This window comes from Dermochelys coriacea, chromosome 17 (genome assembly GCF_009764565.3).
Source record: "Dermochelys coriacea isolate rDerCor1 chromosome 17, rDerCor1.pri.v4, whole genome shotgun sequence".
NCBI classification, from domain to species: domain Eukaryota; kingdom Metazoa; phylum Chordata; order Testudines; family Dermochelyidae; genus Dermochelys; species Dermochelys coriacea.
In genome coordinates this window covers 321,164-336,189 of record NC_050084.1, presented here as the reverse complement: position 1 = coordinate 336,189, position 15,026 = coordinate 321,164, and the positions used below count along the sequence as shown (strand labels likewise).

General features: G+C 40.9%; 1 protein-coding gene across 8 annotated transcripts in view; it reads left to right on the top strand.

Annotated features, from left to right (window-relative positions):
* The first annotated feature begins 185 nt into the window (after positions 1-185).
* INPP5K (inositol polyphosphate-5-phosphatase K) overlaps positions 186-15,026 on the top strand; it is a 38,536-nt gene continuing 23,695 nt past the window's right edge. The window contains exons 1-6 of one of the 8 annotated variants that reach the window (XM_038375498.2): positions 186-359; positions 1,147-1,221; positions 7,489-7,596; positions 8,783-8,891; positions 13,377-13,493; positions 13,855-14,030. In XM_038375498.2, the coding sequence (XP_038231426.1) occupies positions 271-359; positions 1,147-1,221; positions 7,489-7,596; positions 8,783-8,891; positions 13,377-13,493; positions 13,855-14,030 (674 nt within the window). In that variant the 5' untranslated portion in view covers positions 186-270. Of the gene's footprint in view, positions 551-1,143; positions 1,222-6,934; positions 7,300-7,488; positions 7,597-8,782; positions 8,892-13,376; positions 13,494-13,854; positions 14,031-15,026 lie in introns of those variants that run through there. The other 7 variants (XM_038375497.2, XM_038375501.2, XM_038375500.2 and 4 more) reach the window with 7 other exon arrangements.

The following is a 15,026-nucleotide window of genomic DNA, read 5'->3' as shown; positions in this document are numbered from 1 at the left end:
CGGACAGGGGGCGGGGGCCACGCCACGCCTGGCTGTTTTGGGAGGCAGCAGCCTTCCTTAACCGGCCCCTTCATACGATTTTGGAAACCCGAGGTGACCCTCAGGCCAAAAAGTTTGCCCGCCCCCGTCCACCTCTATTTGCGTCACGTGATCTTCACTCCCCCGCTCCGCACGCACCCCACCCGCTCCAGTCGTCAGGGAAGCCCGCCCCTCATCTTCCCATTGGTAGACAGCGGCCTCCCCGTCGTCACGTGGGCCTATCGGCGCAAGATGGAGGATGCGGTCAGGGCCCATCGCAGACCGCGTTGTCACGAGCGCCGCCGCCCTGAGGCGATCCAGGGCGCGAGCTCCGTCCCCAGGTGCGGCGGGTCGGAGCCTGAGCTGGCCTGAAAGCGTCTGAGCGGGGCGGCTGTCGCTGCGCCCCGCTCGGGTCCCGCTGCCCGGGGAATTAGGCGCCCGGATAGGCCTGGCCTTGGCACAGGGCCCCCTACCCCAAGGGACTTGGCCCCGCCGCCCGAGAAGGGCCTACGGAGTCGGGACTTCTCTCTCGGTGTGTGTGCGGGGGGTAGCGGGCTAGGGACCATCCCCCCCCGGGGGGAGCAGCGGGCGGACTAGGAAGTAAACCCTTAGGTGTGGGAGCCGGGGGTGCATGGAGAGGCTAGGGAACACCCGTGTTTGAGCAGGTAGGTGTGTCGTGTGGGGGCCTGCGAATGACCCTTATTTCCCCCCTCCAAGTACTTGTGGGGTGTGGCCTATGGATGACCCCCCCATGCATGCAGGTGGCCTGGGGACAACTGTCCCCATGGGTGTGTATATACCTTGGGGGAAGGGATACCCTCTGTGTGTGGGGGGGCAGGGGGAGGAGGAATTATTCATTGACATCCCCATGTAAATAAATATATATATTTGGGTATTCAGGGGGATGCAGTGCCTCGGGGGCCCCCTGTGGTATATTGATGGGGGGAGAGTAGAGGCCCAGGGATACACCTCTTCTCTTGTGTGTGTATATATATGTGTAAGGAAGGGGACCCAACTCCCTTTTTTGTTTGTGAGAGGGCACACTGGTATCCCACTGGGCTGTTGGTTCCTGGCACTCATCCTGCTGACATACTCATTTCCTGACAAGAGCTCCTACTTTCTCAGCAGGTCTTTGGGGTGGGTGAGGATTGAACCCAGGAGCCCGGCCCAGCGAATTGATTTAGAGATCATGAAGAATCTCAGGTAAGTGAGTTTTGGATTGGGCTCCAGAACTTGGGGATTGTGACAAAGTGGGAATTTTTTTGTATTATTTTTGTGAAGTATCTGTGTGCCTGAGTTTCCCACTACTTTGCATTGCTTCCCAGTACGGGGTGGGGAGAAGAATTGTTTGCTCTCCGGGTAGTCTAAGCCATGGTTGCCAGTACAAAATTAGGTCGGGATAACTATGTTGCTCAGGGGTGTAGAGCAGGAATGCTGGAACCTAGTCACTCAATCTAGGATGTGGTGAGCCTGTGTGGCCTACCCTGAAGGAAGAGTGGGACCACTTGGGGGTCTGGCACCCTAAAGAGGCTCCTCCAAGAGACTGTTTAAAAACAGACTCCAACGAGAGACTGCTGAATTGGAATTAATTTGCAAACTGGATACAATTAACTTAGGCTTGAATAGAGACTGGGAATGGATGAGTCATTACACAAAGTAAAACTATTTCCCCATGTTTCAGAGTAGCAGCCGTGTTAGTCTGTATTCGCAAAAAGAAAAGGAGTACTTGTGGCACCTTAAAGACTAACAAATTTATTAGAGCATAAGCTTTCGTGAGCTACAGCTCACTTCATCGGATGCATCCGATGAAGTGAGCTGTAGCTCACGAAAGCTTATGCTCTAATAAATTTGTTAGTCTTTAAGGTGCCACAAGTACTCCTTTTCTATTTCCCCATGGTATTTCTCCCTCCCACCCCACCCCCCACTGTTCCTCTGATATTCTTGTTAACTGCTGGAATTAGCCTACCTGCTTGTCACCATGAAAGGTTTTCCTCCTTCCCCCCCCTGCTGTTGGTGATGGCTTATCTTAAGTGATCACTCTCCTTACAGTGTGTATGATAAAACCATTGTTTCATGTTCTCTGTGTGTGTGTATATAAATCTCTCCTCTGTTTTTTCCACCAAATGCATCCGATGAAGTGAGCTGTAGCTCACGAAAGCTTATGCTCTAATAAATTTGTTAGTCTCTAAGGTGCCACAAGTACTCCTTTTCTTTTTGCGAATACAGACTAACACGGCTGCTACTCTGAAACCTGTTTAAAAACTGTGGATCTGTGACAGGGGTCATCTTCTTTCTTTCACCCATTATCTTCATCTGTCTTCATGCACTTTGTTGAGCCAGCTCTTCCAGGCTTTAGGGGGTGGTGTATATTTGTGTTCTGAAGACCTCCCACATTCATACTAGTTGCTGTTTCACTGCAGAAAACTGCATTGTTTTATGCAGCAGCTACAATATTAGTGGATATTACTAACGGAGCTTAGTGGTTTGTGTCAGCAGTGAGAATTAACCTTATGACTGTAGTAATATATGGACCTGCTATTCCCCTTCCTAGAGAAGAGATTAGATCTCATGACCTGCTGAAATCCATGATTTTTTTTTAAAAAGATCTAAAGCCCTTGAAAGTTTATATAATGGCTTGTAATTACTGAAGCATGTGATGACTGTCCCAGCTCATTAGCAAGGAGTTATACTAATTACCAACTTTGCATAGTCACATGGAGTAGAGAAGAAAAGCTGATTTTCTACTTTTTAAACTTTGGAACTTGTCATTTCAGACAGTAGAACTGAACATTGTTTGACAATTTACAGGTTTTTTTCTAATTAAAAAAGGCCCACTTCTTAATTTTTAATATAGAAAGTGAAATCTGCTGTACTTGTTTAGATACAGAACAACATACCAGAAACCAAAATTCTTCCCTTCACTGGCAAATACAAAGGGAAAGAGTTTAAATGAGTCTCTGACTTTATTTTTGCTACAGGGCAGTACTTTTAACATAATGGCTTCTGGGGGGGATAAATTGTGATGTCACAAGCACTGGACTGTGGACTTGACAGTGAATGGAGAAAGCTTCTGTTTACAAACCACTATGGGTAATTGGCAGTAATAGACAAAGAAATACAGAAAATGGGTGTAAAACTTAAATTGGGATTTGACTAAGATATTAAGCCCTCTGTAAAGTTTCTCACATATGTTCTCTTCCCTCTGAACCATTTACCTTCCATTTACCAGTCTTTTCAGGAGAAAAGCTAGGGCACCAATGACTGCTTATGCGATCTTCGAGAAAATCCCTTATTAATATATAAGTAAAATAATTGTTTTTTTAAAAAACCCTCACAATTTGATCTCTGTAGACATATTAAGGGGAAATAAAGGAAATTGTAGTTACTGGAAATAAATCAAATGAAGATAAGGCAACATAGTGCACTTTAGCAAAACTTTTCCACAACCTGTTTGTCTACAGCTGTGAGGAAGGCACTATTGCAATAAATATTTCTAACTCTGTTTCTTCAAAGAACCATTGTTCAGTATTGGAAGTTCATATAGATTTGTAGATCCTTTTTATTTTATTTTATATATTTTTTAAGGCTAGAAAGGACCATTGTGATTGTCTGTGGTTTTCAAGCTTTTTTTCATTTGCAGATCCCTAAAAAAAATTCAAATGGAGACGTGGCTCCCTTTGAAAATCTAGTCTGTGGATCCCAGGCTAAAAAACACTGGTCTAGTCTGACCTCCTGCATAACCCAGGCCAGAGAACTTCCCTGTATTAATTCCTCTTTCAAATCTAACATCTGTGTTTGAATTAGAACAGATCTTTTGGAAAAAGAATCCAATCTTGATTTAAAACTTTCTAGTGATGGAGAATCCAACATAGCCCTTGATAAGTAGTTCCAATGATTAGTTACCCTCACTGTTAAAAGTTTGCACCTTATTTCTAGTCTGAATTTGTCTTCATCTTCCAAGTATTGAGTCTTGTTATACCTTTGTCTGCTAGATTGAAGAGCCCTCTATTATCAAATTTCTGTTCCCACTGTAGGTACTGATAGACTGTGATCAAGTCACTCCTTCTCCTTCTCTTTGACAAACTAAGATATTATAGCTCCTTGAATTTCTTGCTATAAGGCATGTTTTCCAAACCTTTAATCGTGCTTGTGGTTCTTCTCTGGACTCTCTTCAGTTTTTCGTCATTCTTGTGGACATCAGAACCAGTGTCAAATACAGAGGTAATATAACCTCCCTACTCCAACTCAGTAGTCCCCTGTTTATACATCCAGCAATTGTATTAACCTTTTACTACAGTGTTGCCCTGAAATCTCGTGTTCAGCTGATTGTCCACTATGCCCCTCAAATCTTTTTCGTAATCACTGCTTCTCAGGATAGAGATTCCCCATCATGTAAGTATGGCCTACATTCTAGATATATAACCTTACATTTGGCAATATTAAAATGTACATTGTTGGCCTTCATGTAGCTTGCCAAGTGATGCAGATCACTCTGTATCAGTGATCTATTCTCTTCATTATAACCACTTCATGTCATATACAGATATTATCAGAAATTATTTTTCCTTTTTCCAAGTCATTGATAAAGATGTTAACTAGGGCCAAGGACTAGTCCCTGCAAGACTACACTAGAAATACATCAGCTGCTTGATGATTTCCCTTTCATAATTACATTCAAAGATCTGTCAGTTATCTAGTTTTTAATCAATGTAATGTGTGCCATGTTGATTTTGTATCATTCTAGTTTATTAATCAAGATATTGTGCAGTCCCAAGTAAATGCATTACAGAAGTCTAAATATATTACAGCAACTTTATTACCCTTGTCAACCAAACTTGTAATCTAATCAAAAAATGATATCAAGTTGTTTGCGTAGATCTATTTTCCATAAACCATGTTGATTGACATTAATTATATTACCCTTGGTTAATAAAGAATTAAAGAAGTCTCATATCATCCATTCCATTTTTTTTTTTTGCCCAGGATTGATGTCAAGTTGACAGCCCTATATTTCCAATTCCTCCTATTTACCCCTTTTAAATATTGGCACAACATTAGCTTTCTTCCAGTCTTCTGAAACTTATTGTAAATCAGCATTATGCAGAAAGCATGCTTGGCAAGGGCTTATTTCTGGGGAATACCCTGCCCCGTGATCCTAATGTCTAGAATAGGGTTCTCCTGGCTTGAACAGTGTTCTGACACGCTAGGTACCTGGATCACTATGATGATAAGATGATAGAAAAACAAAGTATCTTGAGTACCTTCCTTATTTTGCAAGAGAATTTACTTGTGATGTCAGTCACTTGAAGATCTTATCATACCTACTCACTGTGATTGTTGAGGATCAGTTAATATTGGTAGAGAGTTATAAAGTGCTAAGCATTTATAGAGAATTATACACAGTCCATTGGGATTGCCTAATGACTTGTGGTGTTATGCTGTTTGCATTCTGTTTCTATAGCTATACATTCACTACTCTGAAATTTGTCCTTCAGTTGTAGTTCATGAGAATGCTTAAATCTCAAAATGTTTGATTTGCTTTTACCTCAGATGTTCTCATTTTTTGGTATGGATCCTGAGGCTGTCAGCCCTTTTTCTCTTTTCTAGCGACATCATGAAATTCAATTTTCCTCAATATTTGCTAATATTTTCCCCTTGAGCTTTGGTATTCAATAATTTTTTGGCTTTGTATCTTCACTGCCATCTGGCTTTCCTTCTGAATGCAAATTTGGAGAGTTTTCTCAGGTAGTCCATCTCTTCCAGAGTAGAGGGTGGACTGTAGTATATATGAAAAGCCCATCACTTACTGCGGTATCAGCTTATTCTACTGTAGCTTCTGGCTAACTTCAGTATAACATTTCAAAGGGAAACTTGTGAGGAAAGATATTCCAGTGGTTAGGGCACTACCATAAGAGTGAGGAGATCCAGGTTCAATTCCCTGCTTTTTCCAAAGATTTCCTGTGATCTCAGTCTTTCTGTGCTCCAGTTGCAAAATGGGAATAATACAGTAGAATCTCAGAATTCTGAACACCAGAATTACTAACTGACCAGTCAACCACGCACCTCATTTGGAACCAGAAGTCAGGCAGCAGCAGAGAAAAAAGAAAGGCAAATACAATACAGTACTAAATTCCTTTTTAAAAATAAAATAAAGGGAAAGCAGCATTTTTCTTGTGCATAATAAACTTTCAAAGCTGTATTGAGTCAATGTTCAGTTGTAAATTTTTGAAAGAACAATCATAACATTTTGTTCAAAGTTATGAACATTTCAGAGTTATGAACAACCCTCATGAGGTTTTCGTAATTCTGAGGTTCTACTGTATTGCCTTCCATCGCGGAGATGTTGTGAGGATAATTACATTAAAGATTGTAAGTTATTCAGATACTTTGGTAATGGATGCTGTCTGTGAACCTAAGGTAGGTGGAAATTAGCAGCTTAGTATTTTAAAGACCACCTGCAATATAATAATATTGAAAAATCTTTTCTCAGAAAACTGTACAGTATTATATACTGTTTGAAAAGTTAGGTGGCAGGTCTGTGCTTTTGGAACCCCTCATCAGAAGCTCTAGGATCCTTGTGGCTTTTTATGCTGTACTCAAATAGAATTGAGTAGTGCACATGCCTGGAAGTTGGAGATTACATTTCTTCTAACAGCTGATAGAAACATGTGATTCAAATCACATCAGCAATAAATGCTCTTGAACCTCAAGCTCTTAACAGAGTTAAATCTGCTAGGAAGAAATGGTTTAGTATGTGAGGTGGGGCAGGACTCATCAGCTTTTGTCAGAAGCAGTAGAGTGTGACTGATCTTAATGCTGTATTTCTTTCTGCTTTACTGCAGATGCACCTATACGTTTTTGCTAGGAATAATGCTGAATTTCATGAGAGTTAAAACTTGAGCTGAAGAACCCTGTGAGTGTGCCACTGAGGGTTTTCCTGTACTCAGGATTCGAAGGGTAATGTGGCTGGCACTTTGGAGTATAGTTTTGCTGCTCTTTTGCCCAGATGGCATCCTTGAATAGTGAAGATGCGCTTCAGGATTTGTCATCCCTCTCCCTGTTTGATTTAGAAAGCCTGCACCCCTTCCGCAGCCGCTCTGCAAGTTTCAGCAGTACAGGGTCCAGTGGTCGCTTACAGCTCCGACAACGAGTGGCACAACTCATGGCTTGTGTGGAGGACGTCAGCTCAGATGATGAGATTCATGAGGAAGTGTCTCGCACGCTAGATGAGGCTTTCCTGATTTGGGGGAAAAAGCTGAAAGACAAGTGCCAAGAGTTCAGGTTTCATTCTCTGATTGGCGAGTTGTTAAATTTTTGTGTAGCTAGTAAATAGCTTTTATGATAGTTTTCAATTTGTCATTATTTGTAAATCTTGGGTTTTTTCCACATATGGGAGTTTTGTAGTGAAAAATTGGATCCTCCTGTGCTTACCTGTTTAGACTTCAATTTTGTCTTATTTTTTATATGTAGACTGCACTTGGTAACCTGGAATGTGGGCACAGCTTTTCCTCCTCCTGATGTCACTGGCTTACTTCAGCTCAGTTCACAGGGACCGAGTATGGATATGTATGTTATTGGGTAGGTATGCGATAAATGACGCCGTGGTCGGTTTTCTGCACGTTTACTGCCAAAATTTTGTTTTTTGATAATTACCCAGTTCTTTTGAACAGCCATAATTACTGTGACAGTTGTGAAAGGTGAAGCGTTGGATCATAGTATCACTAAATGCAGAAGTCGAAAGGCTGGGGGCTAGTGACTTTGAATAGAAATTAGGAACATATTATGATGAACTGTCTGCTTGTTTCTCCAGCTCCCATCTTGCATCTTTTTATGTAGCAGAACAACAGGCCTTAGGTGCCTTGATACAAGCTCACTTACTCAAATATCTACAAGTTTTAAAAATTCTTACCTCGCTGGCAGTTGTACCAAGGGGACCCAAGAGTTAGAGCAGAATCTTTCTTGTCTATTGTGTCAGTAAAGGGGGGAGATTTGATAGCAGCCTTCAATTACCTGAAGGGGGGTTCCAAAGAGGATGGAGCTAGGCTGTTCAGTGGTGACAGATGACAGAACGAGAAGCAATGGTCTCAAGTTGCTGTGGAAGAGTTCTGGGTTGGATATTAGGAAATCCTATTTCACTAGGAGGGTGGTGAAACAGTGGAACGGGTTATCTAGGGAGGTGATGGAATCTCCTTCCTTAGAGGTTTTAAAGGCCTAGCTTGACAAAGCCTTGGCTGGGATGATTTAGTTGGTGTTGGTCCTGCTTTGAGCAGGGAATTGGACTAGGTGACATCCGGAGGTTTCTTCCAACCGTAATATTCTATGATTCTAAGGTGTTTCTGTCTTTTCCTCAGTCACCCCATGGCAGTGCCAGTGGGGTTCTGATCTGTCAGATCACCATGTAGTCAACACAGCCCCTTCTCTTTCCTTCAGCTAAGTTGCAGCAACACCTTGTAATGGTATAATTTGTCACTCCACCTTCTGTCACCCTGCATTTGTCATGAATTTTGACATTGAGCATAGGTCAGGGCTCTGGTTAAGACCCTGTAACTTTCCTGTTTTGAAAGTTAGCACCACACATAGGTTACACTGCCTATTGTATCATGCATGGGTAAGAATAAGAAACATTATAACTGTTTTTAGGAAAGTCTATTAGGATGTCATGATGTTAATCTTACCTGTTTGTACTCCTAAAATTTATGAGGACTCTGTCAAAAGTATGGATTAGATTGAGCCCAGGATATATGAGTAACCCTGTTGTATTCAGTTTACAGGAGGTAAACTCCAAGATCATAAATTTCCTTTCTGACTTGGCATTTGATGATCCGTGGAGCATTTTCTTCATGACTGTATTCTCTCCTTTGGGTTATATCAAGGTAACTTCTCAATTCTATAAATGGTTAGCACCCTCCATTTATTATTTTTTCTCTCCAAAATCTGATTACTGTGGGTAACAGGCACATTTTGGCAACTGATAATTATCAGCATCTGTACAAAAATACTCATTATCTCTATACACAAGTCTTTCTGTTAGACTTGTAACCTGCTGTCTTGTTGGCACAGACACTTCCTGAAGTATTCTTCCCTAATGTTGGCACTCTTAGTTTTAGTAATAAGATTTGGATCTCTGGTGTTTCAGTGCTAGTTTTGAATAGCTGGGAGTAATGACATTTTTTGACAATAAATTTTCTATTTCTGGGTAGTTATATGGTTCCCATTACCATAGTGTGAGAGTCATAGAACCCCATGCAAATGAGCATCCCCAGTAATATTATTCATGTTCCAGAGAGAGTAAATTCCTAAAGGAACAGAGTAATGAAGAAGTTTACCTCAGGTTTTGCTGTACATGAATGGATTTAATTAAAGTATAGTGTTTGAGGCCACAGTAGGACTATTTCTCTTTTTGTCTCTGGAATATTTCCTTCCTCTGTGCATCCGCTGGGATCTGTAATATAATTGCTAATAATATAGTCTACTGAGGCATCTGCTTTCATTATAGCCATCTCAAGGAATGACATTAATTTTGATGGTGCTTGGTAAGATTTTTATTAGCTGTAAAATGAGTGGAAATAAACTGCTTTAAATATGAAAAAAAAATGCAGTGAATTCACTATTCAGAAGACCTTTTTCTTCTTGACATTCTGAAGAAGTGTCTAGAATTTCATAATGAAAGCTTGGGTCACATGGCTATATGTAATCAATTAATTCAGTGAAAGCGACCTTAAAATGTGGTCAGGCTTTATGAAGAGAGAAATACATAGGCCACTTATGCACCATATATTTAATTAAAAAGATTAAAAAGACTGCAGTTTGTGTATTTTGTTATCTGATCATTCCAAACAGAATGGAATTAGCACTGAAATTCAGATATTTAGGCTGACTCTTGTGTCTAATGTTAGAGAACTTCATTATGTATTTACTGGGAAATTGTTTTTCAAATCCATAAGGATTCTCTTTAGACAAATATTTCTGGAAATAAATGGAATCTCAACACATCTTAAAATAGAAATAGTGCCTTAGTTGCCTTGTGGGCATCATAGCTTTAGTAACATTCAGTAAATTAAATCTTCCTTGCAGGAGTAAGTGTATTTGCATTGCTCATAGTCAGTTCTGCAGCTGCCTAGCATTACTGACCTGTCGGCTAGAGGTTGAGCTTTTTAAATAGCATTTGTAACCATCCTGCGATGCTGGGATGTGGGGGCAGTTGGCAAAACTTATTCTTGACTAAAAACTCCAGCTGCGTATGGTCTCAGATTCTGAGTGAAATGACATGATTTGTTCCATCTAAGCATGAGTATTGTTACAGATAGTAGCTGTAGGTTAGTGAGGCAGAAAAAGATTAATATTTGGCCTTTGAAAACTGTCATTTTTCATACAGTTAGTGTTCCGAGGTCAGGCTATGCCTATACTAGCGGCTTCTGTAAGTATAGCTGTATTAGTCAGGTCTGAAGGGGTCTGATCCCTGACCAATATAGCTGTGCTGGTAGAAAAACCTAGTTCAGGGACAGTTATTTCAGCAAAACTGTTTTTGCTGGTATAGCTTATTTTGCTTGGGGAAATGCTTTTAAGCGCAGCTTTGCTGGTGAAAGCTGTGCCCATGCTTGGGGTATATGTACACTGCCCATGTTACAGCACGACCACGACAGCACTGCTGCGTGGCAGTGTAGACACACTTTGTCGCCAGGGGAGAGCTCTCCTGGTGATTTAAAAAAAAAAAAAAACAAAAAAAAAAAAACAAAAAACAAACCCCACCCCGAATGAGAGGTGGTAGTTTTATAGCCGGGAGCGTAGTTCCTGGCGATAAAGTGCAGTCTATACTGGTACTTTTCAGCGCTAAAACTTTTGTCACTCGGGCATGTTTTTTCACACCCCTGAACGACTAAGGTTTTATCGCTGAAAGTGGCGGTGTCGACACAGCTTTAGGAGTGCTTTGCAAGTATTGTCTATATTATGACCGCACTTCTAATAGACCTAGCTCCAGTTTCACACTTGGAAATGGTGTGAAAAGGGGAGATGTTGCGGGGTCAGGATGCAGGGATTAGATATTCACAGAGTTTAGTAACATGAAACACTTGACGTGGACTAACGAAAAATACCAACTCAAGAAAAATATTTTGTCCTTCAGAGTTGTCTGTTTGAATCTCTAAATTGTGAACTCTTTGGAATAGAGATTTCAAAAGTGACTAGTGATGCTGGGTGTGTCAATTCTTGGTGTCCATTCTGAGACGCACTTATGGGCCCTGCCTTTTAGAAAGTGCTGAGCACCCAGCCTTTAAAGGTCCACATGAACTATTTCTCTGCTGATTATTTCAGCAGAAACATTGTTAAATGTTCGTACCTTTTTAGGTGCCAAAAGCTTTAACCCTCAGTTGTCCAAACCTCCAGTTTCCATCTGATGTGTTTTACAATACAATTAGGCATTTTCAGCACAAAATTCTACAATACATTTGAAAATTAAAATTTTAGGGACAGCATTGTATTTACTTTCAATTTAAGTAACAAGGAATACTGTTTTAGTTTTAAACTGATCAGTTTAATATTTAATTCAACAAAATAACTCTTTTTAAAAAAAAGAAAAGGAGTACTTGTGGCACCTTAGAGACTAACAAATTTATTAGAGCATAAGCTTTCGTGAGCTATAGCTCACTTCATCGGATAAGCTTATACTCTAATAAATTTGTTAGTCTCTAAGGTGCCACAAGTACTCCTTTTCTTTTTGCGAATACAGACTAACAAGGCTGCTACTCTGAAACCTGTAAGGAGAGTGATCACTTAAGATAAGCCATCACCAGCAGTGGTGGGGGCGGGGGGGAGGAGGAAAACCTTTCATGGTGACAAGCAAGGTAGGCTATTTCCAGCAGTTAACAAGAATATCTGAGGAACAGTGGGGGGTGGGGTGGGGTAGGGGGGAGAAATAACATGGGGAAATAGTTTTACTTTGTGTAATGACTCATCCATTCCCAGTCTCTATTCAAGCCTAGGTTAATTGTATCCAGTTTGCAAATTAATTCCAATTCAGCTGATCGAGTGACCAGAGAGATTGAAGTGTTCTCCAACTGGTTTTTGAATGTTATAATTCTTGACGTCTGATTTGTGTCCATTCATTCTTTTACGTAGAGACTGTCCAGTTTGGCCAATGTACATGGCAGAGGGGCATTGCTGGCACATGATGGCATATATCACATTGGTCAATGCGCAGGTGAACGAGCCTCTGATCACTCGATTACAGACCCAAGAGTGGCTATCCTTCAACAAAAAAGCTTCAAAAACAGACTCCAAGGAGAGACTGCTGAATTGGAATTAATTTGCAAACTGGATACAATTAACCTAGGCTTGAATAGAGACTGGGAATGGATGAGTCATTACACAAAGTAAAACTATTTCCCCATGTTTCAGAGTAGCAGCCGTGTTAGTCTGTATTCGCAAAAAGAAAAGGAGTACTTGTGGCACCTTAGAGACTAACACATTTATTAGAGCATAAGCTTTCGTGAGCTACAGCTCACTTCATCGGATGCATTTGGTGGAAAAAACAGAGGAGAGATTTATATACACACACACACACAGAGAACATGAAACAATGGGTTTATCATACACACTGTAAGGAGAGTGATCACTTAAGATAAGCCATCACCAGCAGCAGGGGGGGGAAAGGAGGAAAACCTTTCATGGTGACAAGCAAGGTAGGCTAATTCCAGCAGTTAACAAGAATATCAGAGGAACAGTGGGGGGTGGGGTGGGAGGGAGAAATACCATGGGGAAATATTTCCCCATGTTATTTCTCCCCCCACCCCACCCCCCACTGTTCCTCTGATATTCTTGTTAACTGCTGGAAATAGCCTACCTTGCTTGTCACCATGAAAGGTTTTCCTCCTCTCCCCCCCCCCCCCCCCCGCTGCTGGTGATGGCTTACCTTAAGTGATCACTCTCCTTACAGTGTGTATGATAAACCCATTGTTTCATGTTCTCTGTGTGTTTATATCAATCTTCCCCTCTGTTTTTTCCACCAAATGCATCCGATGAAGTGAGCTGTAGCTCACGAAAGCTTATGCTCTAATAAATTTTAGTCTCTAAGGTGCCACAAGTACTCCTTTTCTTTTTGTGAATACAGACTAACACGGCTGCTACTCTGAAACCTCCCTTTTTTTTAATTTGAGATTACCTTAGAATTTCCAGTCAATAGCACTTTCAGAAGCTCTTCAGTATGTGCTTTGCCATAAACTTTAGGTCAAACTTGCTGTAGGGAATATGCAACCTTGGGTGTGGCATTCTCCAACTAAAGGCCCAGGGAGCAGACTCCAGTATTTGTGGCATCCCAAGTATTCCATGTAACCTGACTGTGACCTTTTTCTCCTCTTTTGCAGCTGTCATCCATTCGAATGCAGGGACTCCTTCTGCTGGTCTTTGTGAAGCATGCCCATATCCCCTTCATACGGGACATTCACACTCACTACACGCGCACAGGCCTTTATGGATATTGGGTAAAGGATATCTGAGAGCTGGTGGCATGGTTTACTGCATGACTACATGATGCGGATTTCTTGGGGAGCTTTTTGGTTTATTTAGCAATATAGATTCTTCCCTCACCCCCAGGCCAGAAGGGATAGGTATGATCATGTAGTAATCTGACCTCCTGCATAACACAGGCCACAGAATTTCACCAGTTTATTGGCTGAGAGATTTCTGAATGATAGATATTGAATATTGCTTTTGTAAATTTAAAACAAAACCAAAATATTTATTCCTTAATAGCACTGTTTGAAATTACATATGTTGTAGCAATAGATAAATTTGCAGCTGTTGACCATAACTTCAAGGAGCGCTGTTATTTCTCCACTTCAGGGGAACAAAGGAGGAGTCACCATTCGTATGTCCCTCTATGGTCGTACGATCTGCTTCATGAACTGTCATTTGCCTGCTCACATTGAGAATGCTGAGCAACGATTGGATGACTTTGAGAAAATTCTGGAAATGCAGCAATTTGAAGATGAGAATGTGCCAAATATTCTAGACCATGAGTGAGTGTTACACCCAAGTACTAGTGTGTCATTTCTGAGATAAGTGTCTGTCATGGGTTCATTTCACAACATTCTTTTAAATAGAGATTTGTCTGAGGACTTCTTCCACATGTTACACTTTTACTTTAAATGTCTCTTCAGTGGATGTGTTCGTTGAATTCAAATGGAAAGAGCTGGAAAAGATCTCCTGGAGATCTGAGGCTTGTACTGCAGGATTGTACTGTCTGCTAATCTCCAGTAGTATTGACAAAAAGGAAAGGAGGACTTGTGGCACCTTAAAGACAACAAATTTATTTGAGCATAAGCTTTCATGAGCTATGGCTCACTTCATCGGATGCATTCCTTTGGAAAGGAAGATGATGTCTGTCTATATCTGTATGAGATTTTTTCATGAAGTTGATAGATTTCCACTACATACGGCTACATTCAGTGCCTTGCATAATGACAGATTTCAGAGTAGCAGCCGTGTTAGTCTGTGTTCGCAAAAAGAAAAGGAGGACTTGTGGCACCTTAGAGACTAACAGATTTATTTGAGCATAAGCTTTCGTTTAGCTTATGCTCAAATAAATTTGTTAGTCTCTAAGGTGCCACAAGTCCTCCTTTTCTTTTTGCGAATACAGACTAACATGGCTGCTACTCTGAAAGTAGTATTGAGTTATCTAGTTTGAGTGATGTAGTTTTCTAGTGGTTGGAGCTTTTAGAAGATAAAACCCATAAATGCTAGAGATTCTCCTTTCTCTTTGTGAGTAGAGAGTATGTTGTTGCATTTTTGCAATTTTATCTACCTAAATGGATTTGTTAGAACATCTACTGATGGAGTCTCCATCCACCAGTACTTAATTGCCCTGAGTGTTACACTGTCTCTCAGATTTCTAACCTAAATATTCCACTATCTGTTTCAGGCCACTAGTCTGGTTTTTATTTTTTTAATTTTACAGGAATTACTTAAAATGGTTTAAAGAATAAAAGTAGGAGTTCATCTCTCCTCCCCCCTGC